The sequence below is a fragment of the Simochromis diagramma genome, unplaced genomic scaffold (assembly GCF_900408965.1).
Source record: "Simochromis diagramma unplaced genomic scaffold, fSimDia1.1 OVJJ01000216.1, whole genome shotgun sequence".
Lineage (NCBI taxonomy): Eukaryota > Metazoa > Chordata > Actinopteri > Cichliformes > Cichlidae > Simochromis > Simochromis diagramma.
The window spans coordinates 19,477,241-19,504,609 of NW_024386883.1; the positions used below are offsets into that span (position 1 = coordinate 19,477,241).

The 27,369-nt window shown below is 44.0% G+C and overlaps 1 protein-coding gene across 5 annotated transcripts; it reads right to left on the reverse strand.

The window, feature by feature from the left end:
• Positions 1–8,573: 8,573 nt before the first annotated feature.
• On the reverse strand, positions 8,574–26,699 carry LOC120734032 (hexokinase-2-like). Of its 5 annotated transcripts, none has more exons than XM_040032597.1 (11): positions 26,502–26,699; positions 22,915–23,031; positions 14,429–14,591; positions 13,452–13,600; positions 13,252–13,371; positions 12,739–12,834; positions 12,124–12,223; positions 10,801–10,984; positions 10,472–10,627; positions 10,161–10,394; positions 8,574–8,950 (listed from the first exon to the last, which is right to left on the reverse strand). In XM_040032597.1, exons 2-11 carry the CDS (start codon positions 23,029–23,031, stop codon positions 8,743–8,745), a joined length of 1,527 nt encoding a protein of 508 aa, XP_039888531.1. In that variant the 5' UTR covers positions 26,502–26,699; the 3' UTR covers positions 8,574–8,742. The 5 variants fall into 5 exon arrangements, with proteins under 5 accessions (XP_039888531.1, XP_039888532.1, XP_039888530.1 ...); XM_040032598.1 differs by lacking the exon at positions 26,502–26,699 and adding an exon at positions 25,617–25,727; XM_040032596.1 differs by lacking the exon at positions 26,502–26,699 and adding an exon at positions 25,004–25,601.
• Between the last annotated feature and the right edge of the window lie 670 nt (positions 26,700–27,369).

The window sequence follows — 27,369 nt, forward strand, 5'->3', positions numbered from 1 at the left end:
CAGGTTGCCCAACAACCTGTTCCAGCTTTGACCTCAGAAGGTTCTTACAGTTCGTCGGAAGTCACGGCTACCTTGGTTCACCATGATTACTGGGAAACCGCTGCGGAGAATAGAGCTGCCTCCCTTCTCCACCTTGTTCAGCAGTTGCAACCAGTTGGCAATGATGTACTGCCATCACTTACCTTACATGAGTTGGAGGACCACCAACTTCAAGATCCTATCATCTCCGCGGTCCTGCCACTCGTAGCCCGCAGGAGACGCCCTTCCAGGCGTGAGAGACATGATATGGATTCCAGGGCACTGGCCTTATTGAAGCACTGGGAGAGGCTCAAGGTTCGGGATGGCATTCTCTACAGGGAGACGAGAGACCCTGTGAGCAAAACAAAGAGACTCCAGTTGGTGTTGCCAGTGAATTTACGGGCGCAGGCCTTGAAAGGTGTCCACGATTTGGCAGGGCACCAGGGTCAAGTTCGGACCCTCCACCTAGCAAGGCAACGTTTTTTCTGGCCCAATATGGAGAGGGATGTGAAGGAGCATGTTCGGTGCTGTGGAAGGTGCATACTTGCCAAGACTCCAGAGCCTGCAGCACGAGCCCCATTAGAGAGCATTAAGACCTCTGCTCCCATGGAGCTCATCTGCATTGACTTTTGGTCAGCAGAGGACAAAAAGAAGCGCTCTGTTGATGTGCTTGTGGCGACTGACCACTTCACGAAGATGGCCTTTGCTTTCCCGTGCAAGAATCAGACTGCCAAGCAGGTTGCCAGAAAGTTATGGGACTGTGTTTTTTGTGTATATGGTTTCCCTGAGCGTATTCACTCAGACCAAGGTCCCAGTTTTGAAAGTGAATTATTTTCTGAACTCCTGCAGATTTCGGGCGTTGCCAAGTCTCACACTACTGCTTATCACCCTATGGGCAATGGTGGCACGGAGCGGTTCAACCGCACACTAGGCAACATGCTGCGAGCTCTCCCTCTCAGAGCCAAACAGGAATGGCCGCAGCAGATTCAGACATTGACCTTTGCTTATAATGCAACTGTTCACGAGACTACTGGATATGCCCCATTCTACTTGATGTTCGGCCGTGTCCCACGACTACCGGTCGACGTTATGTTCAAGTCGGTTTTGCATGATCCCATTGTGGTGGACTTTAACAGCTACTCCAAGCTTCTTCTGTCATACTTGTCTGAGGCTGCCAAGATCGCCCAGGAGCACACCAGCAATGAGCAGGAGCATCAGGCTCGTCAATACAATAAGAAAATCAAAGGTGTGTCTCTGAATGTTGGGGATCGCGTCCTGCTTGCCAATAAAAGCGAGCGGGGCAAGAAGAAACTTGCAGACAAGTGGGAGCCTCAGGTTTATACTGTTGTGGAGAGTCATCCCAGGACCCACATTTACAGGATCAGTGACTCTTCAGGCCAGAGTAAGGTTGTACACAGAAACCTTCTGTTGGACGTGAGTTTCCTTCCTGTCCAGGATTCATTGGGAAGTCAGTCCCTGGACGTTTTCTCCAGTGAGGGGGATCTCAGTGCTTGTGGGGATCTGGAGGACTCTAGCAGTCTAGAGACAGAGTCTACCGCAGCAAGGACTTCCTTGTGGGTCCTTTCGGATTTGAGCCATGGAGTGGATGTGGATTCTGTGGCAGGAGAACATGCCTCACAGTCGACGGATCGTCAGCATGGTTCATGTGATGGTGCGGATGTGGACAATGCCTTACCTGACTCTCAGACTTGCACAACGCACACTTCAGCAAGCCCTTCTGGTCAGGCCCAGCACTTTGCTCTTCCTACTCCGGTTGACTGTTCCGCTACCTCTGATTTGACACAGTCTGGCACAGATTCTGCTTCAGGTGCCTGTCATGGGGACGCTGTTGTTCCGCAGACTGTTCCTGTTTCTGGCTCAGACATCAATCAGACCTCTGGTCAGCCGTATACTGGGCAGCCGTCCAACCTGCCAAGACATGACCCTGACCATGCCAATGTTCGAGGCAGAGTGGTTACCAGAGCAGGTCGGGTGGTAAAGTCAGTCAACAGGCTGATAGAAAACATGGTCCAGAAGCCTATTACATGGGGCCTGTTACCACCACGGGAGGCTCGGCCTCGGACATAGACTGTTTTTTGGTCATCCCATTGCGTATTATGAATGTGTTGTATTTCCTTGGGGCATCATGACACCCGCCCTGTGCGTCTTTAATGGGACCATGTTTGATGAGGTGTAGGCTGCACCTTTGTGTTCTGAAAGGGTTGGAGGCCTGATCAACCTGTCCAACTTCTTTTAATCCATTTACGGATAGTTTTTTAACTGAACTATGGGATAAGATCCTTGGGTTGCCTGGTCCGGAGGTGATGGTAGTTCAGCATCGTTGTGCCTCTTGGTGTTGCAGTACCATTCAGATGTGTAGTGATTTTGGTGAAATTCAGGAGGGGTGAATGTAACATATGTGTTAAATACTTGTGAATTTCACCCAAAACACATTTTTTTGGATTAAATATGTCATTTTGGCATCTCACTCTCCTACCTGTGTGATCTGAGTCTGTGTGGGTGTGCGCTGCGTGATGACGTAGGCGCGTGCATGTGTGCTCCGGTCACAGCTCCTTTCAGCATGGCCGGAGGAGAGGTGTACTGGCAGTCGCGTGACACACACAGATCAGACACATATTTCTGTGTTGCAGATGTGCAGTAAACAGCCAAAGACCCAGTACTGTCTCCTGCCTCTTACTTTCACGCCAGAACACAACGCAAGAACAACAGGCGTAACACTTGAACGGGTTACATTAGCGAGCTGAAGGATGGCGTTTGTGCTGTGGATGGTTCCTGTTTCGACAGGCAGATGTTTTCTGGATTGTGCGTCTTATTGTCTTGTTGGTCGTGTGTGTGATGACGTTGTTTCCTTTGTGTGTCTGTTGGTCTTGTTTTGAAAGAGATTTCTTCAAAGTGTCGATTCAAATTCAAGAATCTGAGCAGATTAAATAAACATTCAAAACTTAACATTTTCTCCATTCCTTTTTCCAGATGTGTGAAAGTTAAAGGAAATGTTTGCAGCTGTCTTTCATTTAACTGAACGTTCGTTGACGGCGTCTTGCTTGCATTTTCTTTTCCGAGCCGTCGGTTGATATTCGAAGCTCTCTGTCTCCTTTTCAGCAGGTAAAAATACTTGTCAGGGTTTAAATATGGCGACTGACTCTGACTCCTGAGTACACAGTGTCTACATTTCCAGGTCTAAAAATAGAGCCAAGGCAGGAATATTGAGCATCTTTCAACGAGGCAAATGATTTACATGTAAGGAAGCATAACAAGCATGATGAGCAAATATGAGAAATATTCATGCACACAGGTGAACTTTAATCATATTCACAGCAGGGCTCAGCAGAAATAAAATGAAAATCTCAAAACCTGATGTGGAGCAAAGACAGCAGGACTGTAGATACACTGAGAGCTAATTAGGAAACAAACGCAGGTGAAAGTAACGAGGACGGAGCCGAGGATCGAAGAAGGAGAGCGAGGAACCACAAAGGGGCACACAACAGAGGTTGTGAGGAGGATTACCAAAATAAAACAGGAAAGAAGCACAACAACACCAAAAACCTGAAGTCCAAAAACAGCTGCAGTTCCTCTGAAGGCCACTGGAGGCTCCAGCAGTTCTCCCAGGTTAACGTGTTTACAGACTGATACAAAACACAGCTGTGGTCTGTGTAGGTCCTCCTTCATAAAAACATACAGGAGGATCATTTTAATTTTATAGCTCTTCTAACTGGATACCATTAAGTTGGGCGGATTGTGTGTTTGATGAAGTGAGCGTCTTCACAGGTGCTCGCATCAGAATCAGAATGAAGGATGGAGTAAAGCACTAAAGTGGTGCAGTCACAGAATTTTTTATTTATTTTCAACTAAAATTTAAATCTTTAAAATCAGCAGAAAGCTAAAAGTGGAACTGAATCTGCTGTCCCAGCCTCTTCTGTGACTGATAAGATGAAAACTGTTTACCACACAGGATTTACAGCCCCATAGAGCCCCATTCATTCTGCAGTCACTCAAGAGCGCCCCCTGCAGGAACGAAGAGGGATTTTTGTCCTCCCCTATCATTTCCAACCACGGGTTTAGTAAGTTGACATCAAAATTTTTGGTGGGGCAGCCAATCAAATTTCTGGTGTGCAGTGCCCCCCGCCCCCCCCAGGCTGTCTGCTCTTTAGCTGCAGCCCTGGTTGATCCTTGGATCTCAGTGTTGTTCTGTGTTTTTGCAGATAAGGGGTTAAAATGTAAACAGTTTCTGATTAGATCAGCAGCCTGAACTCATCCGGCATCTCATTAACCAGTTGAAGAAATATCTGTTGAACTTTTTAAAGAAGTTTCTCCTTCCCACTGGTGCCAAAACACTTGCTCATATAGGCTCATGACTCTTGGGGTTTTCTCTGCATTATTGCAGGGTCTTTATCTTGCATATAAAGCACATTGAGGCAACTGTTGTTGTGATTTGGTGCTATAGAAAATAAAATTGAACTGAGTTGAAGTCTTCAAAAAACAGGAACTTTGTCACAAAATCCACAAAATCCAAACTTTAGGAGTTAAAACACGTGAAACAGCCCTGCAGACTCAGAGTCCTCATCACTCCAATATACCATCTGCTTTTGAGCACGTGCACATGACGTGCTCACTCCTGCCTCTCTGGTGGTGATTTGAATGTACACTGCAGTTACCAGCTGCATCCAGCAGAGGGAGGAAGCACGTGGTGAACTGGACCCACCGTGGGGCCAGAGCAGGAAGTGCATGTGGCGGCAGGCCTGGACTGCAGAGCTCAGTCTGCACATGTGAGGCTTTGAGCTCATCTGCGAGGATTCTTGGAAACAAAAGCAGCTTTTATTCGTGTTTTCCCTCTGCTCGCTGTGACACACGCTGAACTACAGGCCAGCGAGCGCTCTGTGGGCCCTGGGTACATACTCAGCTTTTCAGGAAGGTTTCTCAGTGAAGTGACCCTGAAGAGCTGGCTGAGTGCTAAAAACGGTGCTTCAGAGCTTCCTTTATTACCTGTTTTATTAGCAGAGGACTCAGGTGAGTGAAACCACGTTAAAACCAATCAGAGGACTTTTAAATAAGTCCTTAAAGTCCTGCAACAGCATCACTGCTTTAACGTGTCAGGAAATATTAAATATCCAAGTACTGAGTGTTAATTATGAGTCAATCTGCACCTCCAGCTTTAAACCATCCTTTTTATTTAAGCCCACTGAAGAAGAGTCGAGCGCCTCAGCAGCAGCTTCATCACCTCTCACGTCATCATGAATAAATCAAATTATTTTTTCAATTTATTTGACCTCCGATGAGGTCAGTGTTTCTGAGCGTGCTCTTTATATTTCAAACCTACAGATGAACTCTGAACACCATAAAAACTTCTATAAATAAATATGAGCTGAATTAAACTGATCAGAGTGATTTTTAGGTTCTCCAGTTTTCAGCTTCCAGTAGCTTTTCTAAGCTGCCTTTCAGTCTTTTGGGTGAATTAATCACGAACCACCATCACATCTTAGAATTTTTACACATAAAAAACCTAAAAAAGAAAAAAAGGTTACATTTTTAAGACAAAGGTCTCCATCGTCAGGTTCAATCTCAGAGGCTGGACACGGTGTTAATGATGCGCTTGCACAGCGTCGAACGACTTCTCATTTCTTTATATTTTGCTTCCACAGTTCGTTTTCTAGAAGTGCTCCTGAGCAACAGTTCTCCACTTTCTGAGCATCTGTCAGAGTTTTTCTTCGGGCATCGGCTTCTTTCTCTCATTTTCAGTCCAGTTCTATGGTGTTTTTGTTGTGCCGCTATTCTGAGCACATGTAAAAAATCTTTGCGAGTGCAAATGTTGCATTTTGAGGAGAAAATTATTTTGAGTGAAGAAAAGTTTAATTTGAGCGAATAAAATTCACTGCTGCGTGCAGGAAATGTATTTCAGTGTTTGCTATTACCCATATACAGACACAGCAACAGCCGCTCTCGCTTAGGTCTCTGCTCTGTGCTACTCTCTGTACACTTATAAATGTGCCTCAAACCAACCAATCACAGACTTGGATGCAAAGATTCTGATTGGCTGTTTTGGTCTCCAGTCAGCTCGCTAGCTACTGCTTTCCAGAAACATGGTCCAGAATGTAGCTAAAGCCATTTTCGATTAATGTGTTATTTTATTTTAAAATATATAATTTTTTCAGACCATTGTTGGTTTAATCCAGTTTAAACCATCCACTGGATCAGAATAGAGGCACAAAAATAACACCATACAGTTCTTGTACCTGACCATTTGAAGCATTCAAGCCTTTAAAAGACACCAACTCTTGGTTAGCTCACAGAGTTTCTGTCTGCATGTAACAAACATAAAATAACGTAAAATTTTCCAGCCTCTTATTGTCAGATGGGCATCAGCACAGCGAGGCTTCTTCTCAGTAGTTTCCTCCTCACCTGTTTATTTGTCATCAGCACCACAGCATCAGTAATGAAAACACACAGGCTCATTCTGATTGGACGGTTTAACATTTTTATTTATTCACTGGCTTTAGTGCACATTGTGCTGCAGCTCTTCTTCTGTGGTTGTTTGTACGTAAACTCTTTATTCCCCATTTAAAAAAAGAGCAGGAGGATTTTTGGCACCTTAAAAACACATTTCACAAACATCCTCTTCCTCTTTTCTGCATCAGACTGAAGCATCTGTTATCTTTTACTTGGACACAAACAGATCACTGCTGTTCAGGATGACTGGAAATCTCACCAAGCAGCAAACGGTGCATTTCTCTGATAATTCTTAGTCTTGTGTTTTTTATTTATTGAGATTGAGGAAATTAAAAAAGCCAAATTATTTATTCCACTCTTTCTTGCCTTGTACCACCATGTGTGCTGACAACCGTCACAGATTTATGTTAATAAAAAATAATCTCAAAAACGCGACATTTCTCAGGGAAGCTCTGAATTGTTTCCGTTCCTTTAGCCTGTTTTTCATCAACATCATTTTCACACATTAAGGTTTGTAAACTGTCCATTTTTTTAACTTTAAAATATCCTGTTATGTAATCAGAACATCAGCTTTCAGTGGTTATTATTATTATTATTATTTAACATTACCGAGTTACACTCACAGTGACACACTGAGGAGGAAAACACTGTCTGTAACCAGCAATAGTGGGATCTGGGCCCCTCTGCCCCCCCTGGAGTATACGCCCCTTGCTGCAGTGATATAACAACACTTATTTTAGGAATTGTTGCCACCACAAATCCCCCGAAGCTATGCCCCTTATTAATAAATACGTTTTTAATGGATCAAAATCTCCATAGCAACCTATAACATGACTTTAAATCGTCTCCTTTTGACGCATCGTTTACTTTTTAATACCTTTTTCAGTGAGTCTTGTGCAAGTTTTTGTACTTTAAATACTCTGATCAACATGTTTTCTACTTCTTTTCTAATAAAATCTCAACAGGATAAAATACCAGAGGATTCCCTCCACCTCTCTTTACATTATAGAACAGTTGCAGCTGCACTGAGGCATAGATTGGTCAAAAAATACATTATTGACCCTCCTCCTCTTCTCCTCCTCCTCCTCCTCATTGTCCTCACCGTCGCTCTCCTCTAGCAGTCGGGACTGGTGAGCCAGCCTCTGCGCCACAGCCGTTACCATGGCAGCGCCCTTCCCGCTGCCGTCCTCCGAGACGAGGAAGGTGATGTCACACTGAGGGGCGAGCAGGCGCACCGCCTTCTGGAGCTTACTGCTGAAGCTGGAAAAGGAAGGAAAGAGAGAGGGAGGAGTTGAAAGGACAGAACTGCCAGATTTCACCGTTTAATGAGTTGCAAAAAAACAAAACAAGAAAATGGGTTTCTCTAATCTACACAAGATCAGAATGATAGCTACAGGCTCAAATCTATGCGTAGACCCAAATGTGGTGCTGAAGGTACTACAGTGTCTATTAAATCAAGGCCTATTCATATAGTGATAACGATTGGTAGTTTCTCTTTGCCAGAATAAAAAGGATTTGACAGCAGATACTGGATTGACCGACTCAGAAAAATGGGAAAGTTTGTGAAACTCAGGAAATCTAGGTTGGCATGTTGCATTTCTAAATAACCGCAGATTCAGAGATCATCAGCTCAATGTGTCTCCACTTTGCAGAGGGTCTGAAACAAGATCAAAAACTGTCCCCTCAGAAGAGGGAAAACTGGTCAGGATGTTCAGGAACAACCCAACAACCACCAAACTGCTGAAGCACCAGCGTCACTGTCCATCAACTGAAAGGGTGTCGACCAAGAAGAAGTTCCTCCTTCAGCTTAACTGAAATTTGCAGCATCCCACATGGACAAGTGCTTCATAATACAGCCTAGGACTACGGGTATCATTCCCGGGAAATTAAATGGAGTTTTATTTTAAAGTAAAATTTAATTATTTTTAAAGGTGGACATACACAATGTAAATTGTTGCCACCACAAATCCCCCTGAAGCTATGCCCCTTATTAATAAATACGTTTTTAATGGATCAAAATCTCCATAGCAACCTATAACATGACTTTAAATCGTCTCCTTTTGACGCATCGTTTACTTTTTAATACCTTTTTCAGTGAGTCTTGTGCAAGTTTTTGTACTTTAAATACTCTGATCAACATGTTTTCTACTTCTTTTCTAATAAAATCTCAACATGATAAAATACCAGAGGATTCCCTCCACCTCTCTTTACATTATATGAACAGTTGCAGCTGCACTGAGGCATAGATTGGTCAAAAATACATTATTGACCCTCCTCCTCTTCCTCCTCCTCCTCCTCCTCATTGTCCTCACCGTCGCTCTCCTCTAGCAGTCGGGACTGGTGAGCCAGCCTCTGCGCCACAGCCGTTACCATGGCAGCGCCCTTCCCGCTGCCGTCCTCCGAGACGAGGAAGGTGATGTCACACTGAGGGGCGAGCAGGCGCACCGCCTTCTGGAGCTTACTGCTGAAGCTGGAAAAGGAAGGAAAGAGAGAGGGAGGAGTTGAAAGGACAGAACTGCCAGATTTCACCGTTTAATGAGTTGCAAAAAAACAAAACAAGAAATGGGTTTCTCTAATCTACACAAGATCAGAATGATAGCTACAGGCTCAAATCTATGCGTAGACCCAAATGTGGTGCTGAAGGTACTACAGTGTCTATTAAATCAAGGCCTATTCATATAGTGATAACGATTGGTAGTTTCTCTTTGCCAGAATAAAAAGGATTTGACAGCAGATACTGGATTGACCGACTCAGAAAAATGGGAAAGTTTGTGAAACTCAGGAAATCTAGGTTGGGATGTTGCATTTCTAAATAACCGCAGATTCAGAGATCATCAGCTCAATGTGTCTCCACTTTGCAGAGGGTCTGAAACAAGATCAAAACTGTCCCCCTCAGAAGAGGGAAAACTGGTCAGGATGTTCAGGAACAACCCAACAACCACCAAACTGCTGAAGCACCAGCGTCACTGTCCATCAACTGAAAGGGTGTCGACCAAGAAAGAAGTTCCTCCTTCAAGCTTAACTGAAATTTGCAGCATCCCACATGGACAAGTGCTTCATAATACAGCCTAGGACTACGGGTATCATTCCCGTGAAATTAAATGGAGTTTTATTTTAAATTAAAATTTAATTATATTTTAAAGGTGGACATACACAATGTAAAATTACTTACATAGTACATATATTTACCCAAACGCATCAGAACGGTTTACGGGATGAATAAAGCAGGCTAACATTAAGCTTGTGGAAATGCCTTCCCAAAGCCCTGACCCCAACCCTACTGAAAATATGGACTATGCTTAAAAGCCGGGTCTGTGCCAGGAACCCAACCAGTTTAAATGAACTCTACCAAAACTGGCAAGAAAAGTGATCAAATATTCAACCAGAGTTATGGCAGAGGCTTGTCGACGGCTACTAAAAGTGTCTGGTCAAAGTGCAACTTGCTAAAGAAGACTTAACCTAGTATTAATGGGAGTGTATGAATATATCTGAACCTGAATGTACAGAATAGTGCACTCAGTTCTTGTTTTTAAAGTCATTAAAAGTGTACTCTGTACAATCTTTCCAAACAATATTTAAGTATGCCTGTTAGAAAAGACTGGTTACTTAATATCAGCAAACCAACTGAAGTTTGGTGAAATGTTCAAATGTCTTTGCTCTGATCACCAAATGCCTCTTACGTGGGGTGTTTTCTGTACACTGTCCCGTCCACCCCAACAGTGGTCTTCAGGTGGCCCAGTTTGCGGTTGTTACGGATGCGGTTGACGAGGGTTGCCAGGGCGGCAGCACAGAGATAGGCTGAGCGTGAGGAGATAGTGTCGCAGACCAGGCGCACCACAGAGGCGTCGACCAGATCCCAATCCAGACCCAACTCAGTCAGAATCTTCTTGGCGTTCTCCAAACCGCTGTCCGGCCTGAGCACCAGACAAAGTGGTTAGATAATGAAGACCAGGAGAGACTGCTGGAAACAAGGAAAAGGCAAAAGACTCACTCCTCAATCTCAGAGATAAACTTGGTCTCAAACCGTCCTGGGGTCCCCAATGCCTCCGATATCTGTCCTTTAAACAGCAGCTTGTCCTTGGTCATCTTCACCAGCACCAGTCGAACGATTTCTCCCAAATACATGCCGCTGATCATCTTCTCAAAGCTACAGGAGAACGCACATAATCAGGACAGAAACTCTCACAAACATTAGCTATCAGTTTCTAACTTCTGCTGTGGCCAAAAAATATTGTATAGAAGTTGTGTCAAAGACTTATCTGAAGCTGATCACATGAACGGGAGAGGTGTGTTATGATTCTGACTAGTTGTGAAACATACATGTGCACGCCGGGGTTGATGGAGGTCTTGTCCACCTCCACGTCGAACTCAGTCAGGATGTCATCCAAGCATCCGTCATCCCCAAAGCCGCCCCACTCCGTGTTGATGCACATCCGTCCGTCCTTGCCCTCAATACGCTTCACATTCTTTATTTCCTCCATGTAGCAGGCGTTGGTTCCCGTACCTGCAGGACAATGTTGATCTGTCAGTGCGCCCCAGGGTGGCTGTGGTTACAATGTAGCTGCCATCACCAGTGTGTGACTGGGTGGATGACTGGATGTGTAAAGCGCTTTGGGGTCCTTAGGGACTAGCAAAGCGCTATATAAATACAGGCCATTTACCATTTAAACCGCGAAGCATTTAGCAGCTTAGAAGAGTCAAAATCATAATAAAAGGGAATTATTTGCAACTCCAAATTGACCCCAAAATGTCATAAAATTAAAATATAATTTTCTGATATTTTAAAATATAAAAATTAAAATCTAGGTCTTGGAGGAAGCCCTCCAGATATAGCAATGAATGTTTGGGCCAAATATGGCAAATATGTACACTTGTGGGCCACACCGTTCTGTGACTCCTTCACCTATGGGCAGATGTCACTTGTCATTCAGACAACATCTGGCTCAGACAGCAGCTCCTGTGACATCATTCTCTGTTGTTTGAGTAAATTTGGGGGCTTGTCCGGGATTCTGAGCCAAGAAGCATCATAACCAAAGCACAAATCATACTCTAACATCACATATTCCTGTGTCTAAAACCTGCTGCTACAGTACTACAAATAACATCTACTTTATAATACTATAACGTAGATGCGTGAACAGTAGCTTTCAATGTAAGCCTGGTATTTTCTTTGGGGACCATCATTTAGATCATTTTGTCTTCAGTAAGACTCAAAAATAGTGACTGAGAAGAAAAACCTTGTCAGGAAACTTTTTACAGGAGGCTGAGTCCATCCTGTATAAAAAGTAAGACTTTCATGTTTTCATGTTTGTGTACTTCTTGCCTTCTTGTGACTGTGGCTCTTTAGGGGTCATTTTCTTCTGCTTTGCGTCTCTTTGTGGTTGTTTTGTGTATCTATATAGCTGCTTTTATGTCTTTGTTGTGGATGTTTTATCCATTCAGTAATTTATTTATGACCTCAATAAACTGACTACTCATCATCTTGTCAGTGTGTTCGGGGCGTGCAGGCACACACAGCTCAGTCAGACAGATGTGAGGTTTATCTATTTATAAAGCACAACAGCATGGCTGATTAAAGTGCAATAACGGCAAACATAAAAGACAAACACAGACAAAGACATCCCAGAGTGAAATTATGGTTACCAATGATCATGCCGATTTCACAGCTCTGGTCCTTGTAGCCACAGCTCATCATCGTTCCCACTGTGTCGTTCACCATGGCAACCGAGCCAATATGATAGTCCTGCAGAGAAGAAGACAGGCAGACAGGTGCATTTATATCTCGCCTATTCACAAATATCCTGCCTACACAGAGAGAGAAAGTGCCACGGTGCTTTTAATCTGCACCTCAGCAGCATTCACAGAGAGGTGAAGTGGGAAGAATTACTCGCCGATTCAAATATCAGGCCCACAAACAATTTAACATAACATTTTCTGTCAGCACATCAGCACGTGGTGCTACTGGGTTATCCCTTACAGTTAAGTCCACGTCTCTTTAGACAATGACAGTTTTTTTGTAGCTTTGCCTCTGCACTCGTGGCTCGTATACGAGCTGCAGTTACTCTGATGCTCGAACATCATGAGTGAGTTAGCATCAACTGAAACAGCAATCAGTGTGTGCAGTGTCACTGAGTGTGTGTGTATAAAGAAACATTGTGCTGAAGGGTAAAACACTAAAACGCCGCAGCTGGAAGAACGGCTCTGCAGGCCAGAGCTGAAACACATGAATGTGATTTCTGGGAGTGTTTGTGGACCGACCCCTCTCCTGTGAATGGCCTCTTTCAGTAACTGGACCACGTCTTTCCCCTCCACCCCGGAGCAGTTGAAGCCTTTGGTCCAGCGGATCAGGATGCTCTGTGCAGAAAAACACAATTTACAGAATCTATCAGTGACATCGGTGTGAACGCGAGGACTGACACCGAGTTCACCTCAGAAGGAAAATCTGCTTTCAGGAATGTTTGGACTGTAGGAGGAGGCACAGAAACCCCGGGGAGAGTCCGGGGTGTCTAAGGGTCAGTCGTCTTGGATCTCTGTGGTAGTTTTTTTTAAGGTTTTGTCTCTTTGTTTATGTTTTCTGCACTTTAGTGAAAGTTTTCTGTCTGTGATTATTTCTGATCATTTTCTTTTCCTTCTAAAAACTCATCTAAACCACCTTTAAAACCATGAACAGCCTAAACAGCTACAGGCTGATGTCTCCTCAAACAGCCGAAACACACAGGTCACTGTTGTGTAGTTACTGTGTGTGTGTGTGTGTGTGTGTGTGTGGGAGACCTTGTCGATTTCCAGCTGTTCACAGGGGAAGGAGAAGGTGAAGCCCAGAGGAAGAGTTTGACCCTTCAGGTTATGAGACTCGAGGAAATCCCCGAGACAGGTGGCGATGTGGTCGAACAGCTGTACAGAGACAGACGTGAATTTTGGGGATTCGCATGTTTCCGTTTGCTTCGTTTTCCTTCAGTGTGCATTTGTGTCACCTGTTCTCCGGTTCCCAGCATCATTTCCTGTGGGATGGCGCAGATCTGACTGTCCATCTTCAGAACCTTCTGCGCCTCCTCCTCCACACGGACGTGAAGCACACGGAAGTTTGTTCCTCCCAGATCCAACGCCAGGAAGTCGCCTTTCTCTGCCGACCGCATGATGAAGATTTAGTTACAGGAAGCCATCTTTAAAACGTAATTATAGCTTTAATAATTATAATACCGCCCTTTTATTTCCCTGCAAAGGTCTCTGACAATCTAAAGTGGAGGAAGTTGTGAATTACTCTGAGTGTTTTCATCGTTGCTGCAGTGCCGGTGCAGACATGCTATCAGTTCACCTCCCGGCCACCAACTGTTCCACCTGCGAATCACTGAAAACCCTCCCACAGCCGTTTAAGCTTTAACTGCTTAGATTCATCAGCAGCTGTCCAGGGTTCCTCTACTGTAGCCACGTGAAGACGGCTGAAGACTTCAACATCCAATCACAGCACGTGCCAGTGGGGAGTCAGCTTTGTCCCAGTGTGCACACAAAACACAAATATGTAGGACTGCTTTCTTTATCTGCACAATATCTAAAATTAGAAACACCCTGTCTCAGAGTGATGCTCAGAAACTAGTTCATGCATTTATTACTTCTAAGCTGGACGACTGTAAAGCTTTAGTATCAGGATAATAAACAAACACAGCAGCAGGAGTACAAACAGGAACTATAAGATATCATCGTTCTCTCATACTGGCTTCTCTTCACTGGCTCCATGTTAAATAGAGACTGAAATTAAAGTCATTCTCCTCACACGTAAAGTCACAAATGTCTTAATTTTAAGAGAAAGAGTCACAGAGCTTAATCATTAGGACACATCTGGCCTGTAGCTCCAGGTGTAAGCATGTGTAGAAAGCAGCTGGAGGGTAAACCACACAGTTCTGGTTTTTATGGGAAGATTCAAAGTTTGGCTTTTATCTGAAAATGTCCTTACCCGTCCCATCAGGCGTGGCCCTGACAAAGGTGGGCAGCATCTTGACGGGCGCCTTGTGGTGCGAGCGCTTCCCTAAACCTCGGAGCAGATCCTTCCTGAGCCGAGCCGAAACCTCCTGCAGCGTCTCCGGGGACAGCTGGAAAGGCTGCAGGTACTTCTCCACCTGCAGAGGGAGGCCGTGTCACGTGAACAGCATAAAGACATAAAGGTGTTCAGGGCGAAACCCAAACAAGGCAACTGTGTCATTTAACCACAAGATGGCGACATTTCCTCAAAATCTGCAGAAGAACACACGACTGTTTGAAGCAGTGTTCAGCAGAGAAAAGCACCGCCCGGTGCAGAGGATGTCTGCCCGGGGGCAGCGGGCTCAGCAGGCGTGCTGACCTCCGGCTGCTCCTCTGGGAGACGCCGAGGTGTTCAGCAGAGAGGCAGGAACTCTGCCCTGAGGATCTCCTCCCTGCTGGACATGCCTGAAACACCTCACCAAGGAGGGGTTCAGGTCTGAGTCAGACTCCACTCTAATGACTGAGCTCCTCACCCTCTCTGAAGGAGGACCAGCTCTGCAGAGGAAGCTTCAGCTGCTCGTAGTGACCTCATTCACTCCCTGCAGCGTGTGGTGAGGCTTAAAATACAAAAACAACATTTAAACGCTTCTGCAGATACGTTCAGCACATCAAACCCACGGCTGAGCCTGAAAATCAATCTTTACTCATTTCTGATCACATGTTGTGACTCAGCTGCTGCTCTGTGAACCCGTCTGTGCTCGGAGACAGAACGGGCTGGAGTTTTGTCTCTAACAGCATCAGGCTGGAAGTCAGGCTGACACGGACGAGCAAACGAGATAAAGAAGGCTGTAACTGCGCTCAGCGACACAGCGTTTTAGATTCACGGTGAGATCCATACACTGGCTTTACATTCGAAGAAGAGACGAATGTCCTTCAGGCGTCTTTTAAACAACTGAACACAGAAACTCTGAGTCAGATTTGATTCTGTTGTCTGTGATGCTGCCGACTCCGTTTACATCGTTTTGAATGTGCTTTCGACGGCTCCATTACTGCACTGAAGCCTGCTCGCCTACAGGCGGCACAAAACACAGCTGACGCAGGCAGCGAGCTCATCGCTCATCTACGAATCGAAGAGCTTTTATTTGTTGGGAGTCTAACCTTTGTGTCCGGTTTTCGTTCTCTCCGGATCACCTGACTTGTTCCACAGACGGGACACAAACTCCGAGCTGATCGCGCTTAGCACATTTAAAACAGGCCTTCCACCCAAAGTTACAGCTCGTTACTCTGTGCCCCCTCGCTGTTTAACCTGCACGACTCTGTTGTGTCTCTGTGGTCGCTCTGTTCTTGTTTCCAACAGAGCTTTATAAATAAATCGCTGCGGTTTAAATATTTTACAGATAACTGATGATTATTATTCACTGACCCGTCGCACTGTAACAGGATCTGTTTCATTTGATCTCTTGTGAAAGTTGAAAGTTGGCACAGCTGATTTCACAAGATTAAATTAAATTAAACGGAGTAACTTCTGGAGAAGTTGCACAGGGATTGTTGCTTCGGCCGGACGTTGTCTGTTGAAATCAGCAGAATCAAAGTTTAAATTCTAAAACCAACCGAAAGTTTTTACTTTGAAAATTTGAGGGATTTCTCAGAAACATGATTTATTTGTACAACAACAGTCACCTCGGGGTGCTTTATAATGTAAGGTTGAGAGAAAACCCACTGAGCGAGCGCTTTGGTGACAGCGGGAAGGAAAAACTCCCTTTTAACAGGAAGAAACCTCCAGCAGAACCAGGCTCAGGGAGGGGCGGAAGACATGACTGAAGAGAAGAGAGCCAGAGATTATTAACAACTAATAATTAAATGCAGACTGGTGTCTAGAACAAACACTCAGTGCATTATGGGAAGCCTAAAGGAGCGCCCTGATGGGGTGATGTGGTGCCACGAAGTCTTAAAGAAAAGATGGAGAGAAGAGGAAGACCTCCGGGAAGACTCGTGGGTGTAGTAAAGAACAGGGTGTGGTAGAGACAGTATTCGATAGATAACTAGCAAAAAGCCAACCCACATTGCCAGGCCTGCAGCACATGTTCGTCTCATTTATGTTGAAAACACAGAAGTCTGTTTAAATTTATCATGTTGTTGTTTTTTATATTCTTTATATCACTTTATAAAGTCACACGCCATAAACACCAAACACATAAATCATGAATACATATTTTATCGTTTTTCTTTGCAAGCTAGATATTTATTTTATACAACAAAATAATAATTACAGGCACTTTTAGCTTTGCTGTCTCATGAATATTTATTTAAACATGTGACCACACATCCCACTGCACAACAATGTACATGTAGCGTACATGTCAGCATTCATTTAGAGATTAGTTACTAGAATCTGAGTGTTGAATAGAGCTTGATAATCCTGGTCTGGTCAATTATTTAGTACATTTGATTGTGATTTAGTCGCACGTCTAAGACGAGTTTGGGATGATGCACATGCACATATACACTACGATCAACATATTAGGGTCCAGTGAACACAGGATATATGTCTTATTTCTGCATGTTGGCATGCTAATTAATGAGAACACAGCATTAAAAAGTCCCTGTGCAGATACAATATCAATTAAATGTATTTTATTGGTTATTAACAGTAATTATAAAATACCTTTTAAAGTAAATATCACTTTAAAGGTTCCTGCATGTTTGCTCAGTCTGACACAGTCTAGCGTTATGCTTTTAGCCTCTTATTGCACTGATCAGAAGGGAAAATCCAGAAGCTTTAATCACATGATGATGATGTCTTTATCTTTGCAGATAACTTGTCAGAAACAAAGAATTTAACACTTTAAATGTGCTGAGGCAAAGCTACCAAAGTTTATTGAGAATTCATCAGAAACTTCAGGCTAGCTTAAGTCACGGGGATTCTTCTTTCGGTGAGAAATGATCCAGATGTTGTCTTACACATTGCCACAGCTGCTAGCATTGCTCAGTGAGGTTCAGCATCAGGCTCCAGGGCTGGAAAATGAAGCCAGCGCTCTCAGGACCACTCAAAGACTCGTACAGCCTGGTACCAAGTATCTTGCACATTGAAGAAAGGAGAGTCCATAAAGTATGTGTGTATAAATATCTGTGTTTGTTTACAGCAGTGGAAAAAATGAAAATGGGCATAAAATCACATGAAAAACCAACATTCTCCCTGAGTGACCAACAGCAATATAATAATCTTCACACAAAAGCACCAAACACTCGTTACACAGACGTAAACAGAGCAGGTGAATATTTAAAGCACGCAAAGAACAGGAAGTAGCTGCGAGCTGCCGCAAACTGTTAGTGAGTGAATTCCTGACAGAGGTCAGGAAAAAACAGGAACAAAGGATCATATTTTTCATTTGTCAGATTCATGGTCAGTCATTGGTTTACTAACTTAAATCATGACTTTATGTATTTCATCATTTTTAAAGTGACAACTTCCCGTTTTTCAGCTGCAACTTCATGAATAAGAAACCGGAGCCAAACCTCCTTATTTCCACGAAACCGTGACAAGCAGCACGATCGCATCGATTTCTATGACATCCAGGGAGTTTGTTTCTTTTTATGATGTTTTTTAAGGGCGAGGCTCTGATGACTCCCAAGATGATCACCAAAGACTGTCACCAAGACCAAAGGTTTCAGCAACCTTCGGTTTACTGGTCCATGTCCATGATGCTGGCGACTGATCCCTGACAGCAATAAGCAAAACAAACCAAACGTGACTAAACTAAGACTAAAAACACCGGTTTGTTCCAGGATGAAATCAGTCGGCCAGTAAAGCTGAAATTGATCCTCTAAAGTATCTGTGCCAGAAGAAAAATCAGAGTATTCACCAGATGAAGAGTTAAAAGTATCCGAGAATATTGGAAATAGTATTTCGGGACCATAACGGACATCTAAGGAAAAAGTTGAAGTTCACAGTCAGAAAAGACTGAAATGAAGGAAACTGTGAGACCACAGCAAAAATGTGACTCTAGACTGGTGTCTAGAACAAACACTCAGTGCATTATGGGAAGCCTAAAGGAGCGCCCTGATGGGGTGATGTGGTGCCACGAAGTCTTAAAGATAAGATGGAGAGAAGAGGAAGACCTCCGGGAAGACTCGTGGGTGTAGTAAAGAACAGGGTGAGATGGAGGAAGTTGGTGCTGTAAAGGAAAGAAGTTGTAATAAACTTTATTTACGCGATGTTTTGTTACGGTTCTGACAAACCTGTCCAAGCACATAATTCTGCCCTGAATCCGAAGCTGCTTTTCACCTCTGACCTTTCACACCTGCGCTCAGGTACCTGCACAGTAACGTGGACACGGTCTGAAGAGCTGTGCAGTGATTTTCCAGCTCTGAAGGAAGCCGGGAAAACAGCAAGGCTGAATTGTTGCTGCCATCTCCAGAGGATCATTACTCGCTGTGTCAGCCCAGCCTCTTCCTGCCTCTGATTTCACGTAAACACATGTTTGTTTTGCATTCAGGTTGGTGTCACCATCACAAAGCCTGATGAAGGCCTGTAAGCTGCTGCGAACACGCCCTGGCAGCCAGTGTTGTGAAATGTGTGTGCTTCCAGGTCTCATGTTGTAGGACTTCTTTGGCAGGTTGGCTTTTTTCCTCCCACCGTCACACATGTTCTTTACGGTAAACGAGTTTGAACAGCCCTGCCGCTGCAGCTCCGTCCTTACTTTAAGAAGCTTTTAAAGTAATCTGTGTGGAAGTTTAACTTTACATTTAGAGCTCAGCACCTCTGCTGTATCAAACTGTTATCAGTGGTTAAATTATTGATTCACAGTCAGAAATGAACCTGATATCAACCTAAACAGCAGCTGTGGTTGGAGTTAAACTTTGTCCCAGGATCAGATGCTGCCGTGAGGCAGGGATACAAACGTGTCTGCCTCCTCTTTGTCTCTGACTGAGTCCTCAGCTGCAGTACTTTTCCAGGAGCGAGTTTTCTCTCCTCCACTGTCCTCGCTCCTCCTCGTGCCTCCACACGCTCGTCTCTGGGTTCCTCCCTCCCAGCAGGCGAGGCTGACTTCATTCCTCCATCAAGACGGACAGGTAAACGTTTAGCCGGGAGGACATTCAACATTTGGAAGTGAAACTAAAGTTTCATGTGCTTCATTCAATTTAAAATAAACTTGAAATAAAATAATGGAGAATAAAGGTGCTGGTTTGAGCAGGTGAATTTAAGGGGAAGTGTGGGGGGGATATTATCCTGTTAAAGCACAGCATCCAGACCACTGTGGTTCAAAAGTAACCGGACACCTCCTAGCTTAATATTTCTTCTGTAGTATCAACACTGGCTGCTCACAGCTGATCCAGAGGAAGTGAAGAAGAAGATGAAACCAGTCGCTGGCACTGTGGCTGCACAGCGAGTCAGGAAGGTGTTTCCTGTCGTAAAACGGCTCAGGGCGATCTGGGTTCGGCTGCCACTCTTGTGGCAGTTGAGGAAATTCAGCGCTCAGAGGAAGCGGAGAAGCCAAGCCAACAGCACGATGACTGAGTCAAACACATTTTCACTCAGCGATTCGTGTGTTTGATCCATCGTGTGGCTCGGGTACAGCTGCTCCGTGCTACTGTACAGAGTCAGTTATACGTTTTTGCTTTGCTGATTTTCTCGCTGCCTTTCTATTCCCTCACACAGAGCCTACGTGTCTGTGTAGCAGCCTTTGTGCTGTGTATGCATGTAGAGCGCATACATGTTCTGGACAGTTCTGCATACTTTGAAGCTTCAGTGAGACACGGCAGTGAGACCTGCTTGCTGCCACGGAGGCCTTTTGAAGCCAAATGTGTGGATGAAACGTTGGAGTCCAAGTAACAGACTCATAAATGTGTGAATTTTACTGACTGAAACTGAAGCACAGACTTCAGAATGGTCTGAAACAGAAATATTAGTCAGAGAATCTACTAAAAATGCCCCAAACATCGTAAGCGATGAAGGCGAGCAGCTACATGTAGACGTGTTTATCTCTGACAAAAGGTTGAGACTGACTGCTGGAGCCTCACATGGACGCTGGAGGAACTGCAGCACTCCTTTATCCAGCTCCAGAGGTGGAGCCGTGGTCGTTCTGATGATTACTGATAAAACACATCTGCAAAAACAAAGCTGATTTATGCAGAACAAAGTAAACAACAAGGAACGCATTCCTGGAAGATGAAATCCTCGACTTGGAGACATCGTCGTGAGTTAACAACCTGAGGGTGGATGTGTTCATGACTTCGCTCTTAGTTCATGTTTAACGTTGGAGCCATATTTTTTCTGTGGCGCTGGTCTCAGAGTTTCTCTCATGTCTGTATTTTCTGTCTGAGAATTTAAATCTTCCCGGAGGTCTTCCTCTTCTCTCCATCTTATCTTTAAGACTTCGTGGCACCACATCACCCCAACAGGGCGCTCCTTTAGGCTTCCCATAATGCACTGAGTGTTTGTTCTAGACACCAGTCTAGAGTCACATTTTTGCTGTGGTCTCACAGTTTCCTTCATTTCAGTCTTTTCTGACTGTGAACTTCGACTTTTTCCTTAGATGTCCGTTATGGTCCCGAAATACTATTTCCAATATTCTCGGATACTTTTAACTCTTCACCTGGTGAATACTCTGATTTTTCTTCTGGCACAGATACTTTAGAGGATCAATTTCAGCTTTACTGGCCGACTGATTTCATCCTGGAACAAACCGGTGTTTTTAGTCTTAGTTTAGTCACGTTTGTTTTGTTTTGCTTATTGTTGTCAGGGATCAGTCGCCAGCATCATGGACATGGACCAGTAAACCGAAGGTTGCTGAAACCTTTGGTCTTGGTGACAGTCTTTGGCGATCATCTTGGGAGTCATCAGAGCCTCGCCCTTAAAAAACATCATAAAAAGAAACAAACTCCCTGGATGTCACAGAAATCGATGCGATCGTGCTGCTTGTCACGGTTTCGTGGAAATAAGGAGGTTTGGCTCCGATTTCTTATTCATGAAGTTGCAGCTGAAAAACTGGAAGTTGTCACTTTAAAAATGATGAAATACATAAAGTCATGATTTAAGTTAGTAAACCAATGACTGACCATGAATCTGACAAATGAAAAATATGATCCTTTGTTCCTGTTTTTTCCTGACCTCTGTCAGGAATTCACTCACTAACAGTTTGCGGCAGCTCGCAGCTACTTCCTGTTCTTTGCGTGCTTTAAATATTCACCTGCTCTGTTTACGTCTGTGTAACGAGTGTTTGGTGCTTTTGTGTGAAGATTATTATATTGCTGTTGGTCACTCAGGGAGAATGCTGGTTTTTCATGTGATTTTATGCCCATTTTCATTTTTTCCACTGCTGTAAACAAACACAGATATTTATACACACATACTTTATGGACTCTCCTTTCTTCAATGTGCAAGATACTTGGTACCAGGCTGTACGAGTCTTTGAGTGGTCCTGAGAGCGCTGGCTTCATTTTCCAGCCCTGGAGCCTGATGCTGAACCTCACTGAGCAATGCTAACAGCTGTGGCAATGTGTAAGACAACATCTGGATCATTTCTCACCGAAAGAAGAATCCCCGTGACTTAAGCTAGCCTGAAGTTTCTGATGAATTCTCAATAAACTTTGGTAGCTTTGCTCAGCACATTTAAAGTGTTAAATTCTTTGTTTCTGACAAGTTATCTGCAAAGATAAAGACATCATCATCATGTGATTAAAGCTTCTGGATTTTCCCTTCTGATCAGTGCAATAAGAGGCTAAAAGCATAACGCTAGACTGTGTCAGACTGAGCAAACATGCAGGAACCTTTAAAGTGATATTTACTTTAAAAGGTATTTTATAATTACTGTTAATAACCAATAAAATACATTTAATTGATATTGTATCTGCACAGGGACTTTTTAATGCCGTGTTCTCATTAATTAGCATGCCAACATGCAGAAATAAGACATATATCCTGTGTTCACTGGACCCTAATATGTTGATCGTAGTGTATATGTGCATGTGCATCATCCCAAACTCGTCTTAGACGTGCGACTAAATCACAATCAAATGTACTAAATAATTGACCAGACCAGGATTATCAAGCTCTATTCAACACTCAGATTCTAGTAACTAATCTCTAAATGAATGCTGACATGTACGCTACATGTACATTGTTGTGCAGTGGGATGTGTGGTCACATATTTAAATAAATATTCGTGAGACAGCAAAGCTAAAAGTGCCTGTAATTATTATTTTGTTGTATAAAATAAATATCTAGCTTGCAAAGAAAAACGATAAAATATGTATTCATGATTTATGTGTTTGGTGTTTATGGCGTGTGACTTTATAAAGTGATATAAAGAATATAAAAAACAACAACATGATAAATTTAAACAGACTTCTGTGTTTTAAACATAAATGAGACGAACATGTGCTGCAGGCCTGGCAATGTGGGTTGGCTTTTTGCTAGTTATCTATCGAATACTGTCTCTACCACAAAAATATCATACATACCAACAAGGTGACACGTACCTTACTGAGCGTGTCCGGAGGGATGCCGTCCAGGTGCAGGGCGGCGGTGTCGCTGCTCATTTTGGCTTTCTTGGTCATCTGAACGTTGGACTCGCCGTTTGCTTGTGTGTTGCTCATCTGGATGAAAACAGGTTAAAAGACGATGAATTAAGCTGACAGGGTTAAATTATCAGAAAAAGAGGACAATAAGACTCAGATAAAATTAAAGAATTAAAAGTAAGATAATATGGCGTCTTCTGAGACGTCACCCCGTTGTTGCCCTGACAGGTTTTAAAAAAATCAATCAATGATTTTTGATTTGCAGACTAATTTTCCCAGAGTCAGCGTCACAGCATCTCACGTGCCCGCGAGTTTATAGCGTCAGTGGTCTGCATTTATTTGAGCTGTGCCATAACCACAATGATTGTTGGTGAAACCCGACCGGTCTTATTCTGTGGTTCATACAAAACGGGAAAGTACGGATTTATTTAGAGAAATTAAAACACTGGGGGGGGGAAAAGAATTTTTACCACACTCACGATCAACTAATCAAGTGGACGCTTGTTGCCATGCAGCACCTAAAATATGTGTAAATTTCTACTTACTAAGGAGCAAGTTGAAATTTTGATACTTCAGCTGCATGAAGAAGCTTGCAGATGAATCAAATCATCATTAAAATAAACTCCATTGCTGAAACATGTTGCCTGAATGATCTGTAAAGATTAAAGCTAGCATGCTAACTCTTCATTAGCAGCTCCACGGGTGTCATGTCACAGGCAGATTATGTTTATTTTATTTAACAGATGTGATACACAGCAACGAACACGAACACTGAAGTTAATTATGTAAATATGCCAAAAAAAGCTGTTTCAGTTTAGAACCAGACGGCAACCTCGTGCTAATTTGGACAGTGTGCATTCTGCTGTGGTTTGCTAGCTGTTTGCTAGGTGTTGCTAGGCAGAATTGGCTTCAGAAGTGGTGCTGCAGTAAAAACCTTGTTGCAGTTGCTTCGGTTGCTGTCAGCTTGCTGTGTTCTCTATCATATCGAGACTCTCTCTTCCAGAGTAGAGTTATAGTCTTTTATTCAGAGAACCAAGGTTACGGCGTAACCATAGAGTCGCTCCACAATTTGGATGGAAAACTCCAGCTGTGATGCAAAAAGTTGCACGTGTTGAAGCGTTTTCGTTTCAGCAGTTAGACACAGCTTTTCATTTAACAGCGAACTGTTTCTGTTTGCATCGCACTTTTTCCAGGTTTACTGCGCTCGGAGGTTAGCTCATGATTTTTAATGTAACACCTTTATCTCTTTCACCAAGCATGAGCCTCAGTGATCCTGTCACCAGGGGAAAATGTGTTGTTCCCTCAAAGGTATCAGCAATCGATTTCACAGCTGCTGCCTGCAACCACTTACAATTTTACAGTAAAAGTCACAAAAGTAAAATTTTGCACACTGTGATAACCCTCAGAGGTCATTATTAATAAACCGAACACTTTGCTGTTAGAAAACATACATCTTATCCTTTTTAAAACATTTTCTCCCAAGTGTTGGAAATCAGCAGACAAAGTAATCACACTGACTCATAAGGGTTAGTGTTACAGTGCTCAGAGACCTCATGACATCCAGTGAGCTTTATTGTTATAGTCAGGGTTAGGGTAAGGCTGAGGTCACGACCCATCACCACGTGGACCTGACAGTGTCAGATTTTACCCACTGAAATGAAAAAGCTTTAACAGAAAAAGCTGCAAAGCATCTTTAGTAGAGCTAAAATATATTTATAAAAGTAAGAATTACTGTTGACCTGCTGTGCTGATGCGTCCTCGGCGTAAACTCGGGTTTTCACGCAGGGAAACAAAGTGAGCTCCGTAAAGCAACGATTAAACGTGCCTTTGAGCAAACATCTCGAGGCTTTAAATGCTGTTAGATGCAGAATTCAAAGCACACAGAAAGGAAGGTGCAGCGAGGAGCACACGAAAGAGGAACAAGATTTTTCTTCACATCCTGCAGTCGACTTGACGTGGACATGAATAACAACAGGTCCAAATGCAAACATAGGCCCGGAGTAAACGTCATGTGTCCCGTGTTACTACCTGAAGTGTCAACAGAGCACACCTGAGAACAGCTGGGAGCCGTAACTGGAGTTACGAGCGGCGAGTTTAAAGGAACCTGAAAAGCTGCTTCCACTTCAAGTCCTCAGAGTCAGCAAAAGGACTCCCGAAATCCAACAGCGTGACACTGTGACCAAAATAAAACAGTTTTCTGAAGTGAAACTGGACAATGAAGAGACAAATGCATGACGGCGTCTGATGACAGCAGGATTTTACCTTTTTTTGAAAAACTGGGAATATTGATGATGCAACACTCGCAGTCAGCTTTCACATGTCGCAGAAAGTTTTTTTTATTTCACTCTAATAGTTACTAAATGATAATGAAACAGTTTTAAATGCAGGAAGTTGACAGTTTTAGTGATGACTTTAAAGCCACAGCAGATTTTCCTTCATTCGGTAACATTGTTTTAGTTTATTGGGGTATTTTTATCTGTTTTTATTATGTTAGTGTTTTATAATCAGCTCTTTACAGAGCTTGTCTGATGGACGCCTGTTTCCAGAATGGTTTGAATTTGCTCCTTCACTTCAGCAAGGTGAGGGAGTCTTGTGGCCGTGTTGACATGAGAGCGTCACACAGGTGCTGCAGACGTGTCCTCTGCACATCCTGTTGTACTGACCTTTGACCTACGATTCTCTGTGAACCCCACAGACTCAGAGCCGACAACCACATCACGTTCAAAGTCACTTCCTTCCACACTCTGATGCGCGGGGTGAACTTCAGCAGGCCGAGTCTACGTGTCTGAACGCTCAGAGTTGCTGTCCTGTGACTGGCTGATGGTTTTGTGGTTCTTTATTTGCTTCCTGCCTCTTTCTCTTACAGCATCCAGTAATTGAGTAAATTTAAAAACCCGTGCAGAGCACTGAGTTACACTAGAGCAGGGATCAGGTTGTGACACCCGTGACCTCCTGTGGATTAGGGTTTTTGGGTGGAGTAGCCTCTGAGATCACATTACAAAGTAAAACAAACAAACAAACAAACAAACAAAAAAAAAAAACAGCTCCCAGGTAAACCTGCAACGCTTCACTGCTCTCCACACCTGTCAATTCTGAAACCACGCCCCATATTTTTCAGGTGACACCTCATTAGTGACGTAAGAATTTCTGATTCCTTTGCACTTTTATTTTGAAACAAGTTAAACTGCCTGCATCATCGCGCTGACAGGTTCCTCAGACTGTGCGGTGACCCTGCGGAGAGGCAGATATGAAGAGTAACAGCAATGATCAGATCCCGGCTGCGCCCGAAGGCAACGTGAAACAAGTCTGACTAGTTCTAACTGAGCCAAAGATTCCGAGCAGCGCAAACCCGTCAGAGAGACCGGGCTAGTGACAAAAAAACAAAACAGCGGCTCGGGGTCCTTTACCAGGACGCAGGGGGTCTCAGGGTGAGACAGGATGGGCGGTGAAGTCACCAATCAGCCGCTCGCACTGATGCAGACACTCGTGCAAACTCCTCATCCTCTCTGCGTAAAAAGCCACGGACAGTGAAGCGAACTCAGACTCACCTTTGCGTCCGGCTCCGCGCGCTCAGCCTCACAGCTCTGAGCTTCCTTAATGAATGAGAGGCAGGGAGAGCGCGTGAGGTGCTCATTTTGGGAATCGTTTACACCCACTTCGTGTCGCAACACGGCGACCTCCCGCTGTTCACGAGCGGATCTACAGCTGATCGCGCGTAAAAATGCCAGAGTGCCAGAGAGTTTCCGATGTTTCTGCGTGTTTTACGTGGAACATCTTTAACTGTATTACTTGTATTAACACACGGTGGTGATGTAGAAATATGACGGAGGCACTTATAAAGTTCGGAAGTTCTCTATGATTCTGCGTAATTGTACCCACGCTTCAATCACTGACAGCGTGTTTGTGGAGCTGTGATGTTCCTGCTGCTCTCTCCGTCTGAGCTCTCATCAAAAACACATAAAACAGTTTGTGACCGGAGCTGTTTCTGGACCAAAAGGACTCCACATCACTCACGTTTGACCTGTTCGTGACAGATTACAAGTCAAAAAGTCATTTTTAACAGTTTAACCAACCTCCAGGGTGGAGGCTGGTTAAAAGGGTGGGGGTGAAGCCGGTATGAAACCACCCACACACACGCACGCACACGCACGCACGCACGCACGCGCACACACACACACACACACACACACACACACACACACACACACACGCACATGCACGCACGCACACACACACAGAAATGATTAATTATTGGTGATTTAAAATGAATCCGAGTCACGTGGATCAGTTATCACGCGGAGTGAGGCTCGGATTTGTTTGTCAAAGTTAACCTTGAACCGGTCGGTGAGTGGGTGGTAATTGGAGGGGGTGGGTGGGTGTCTGAGTGTGGAACGTTTCAGCATAAGACACTCCGAG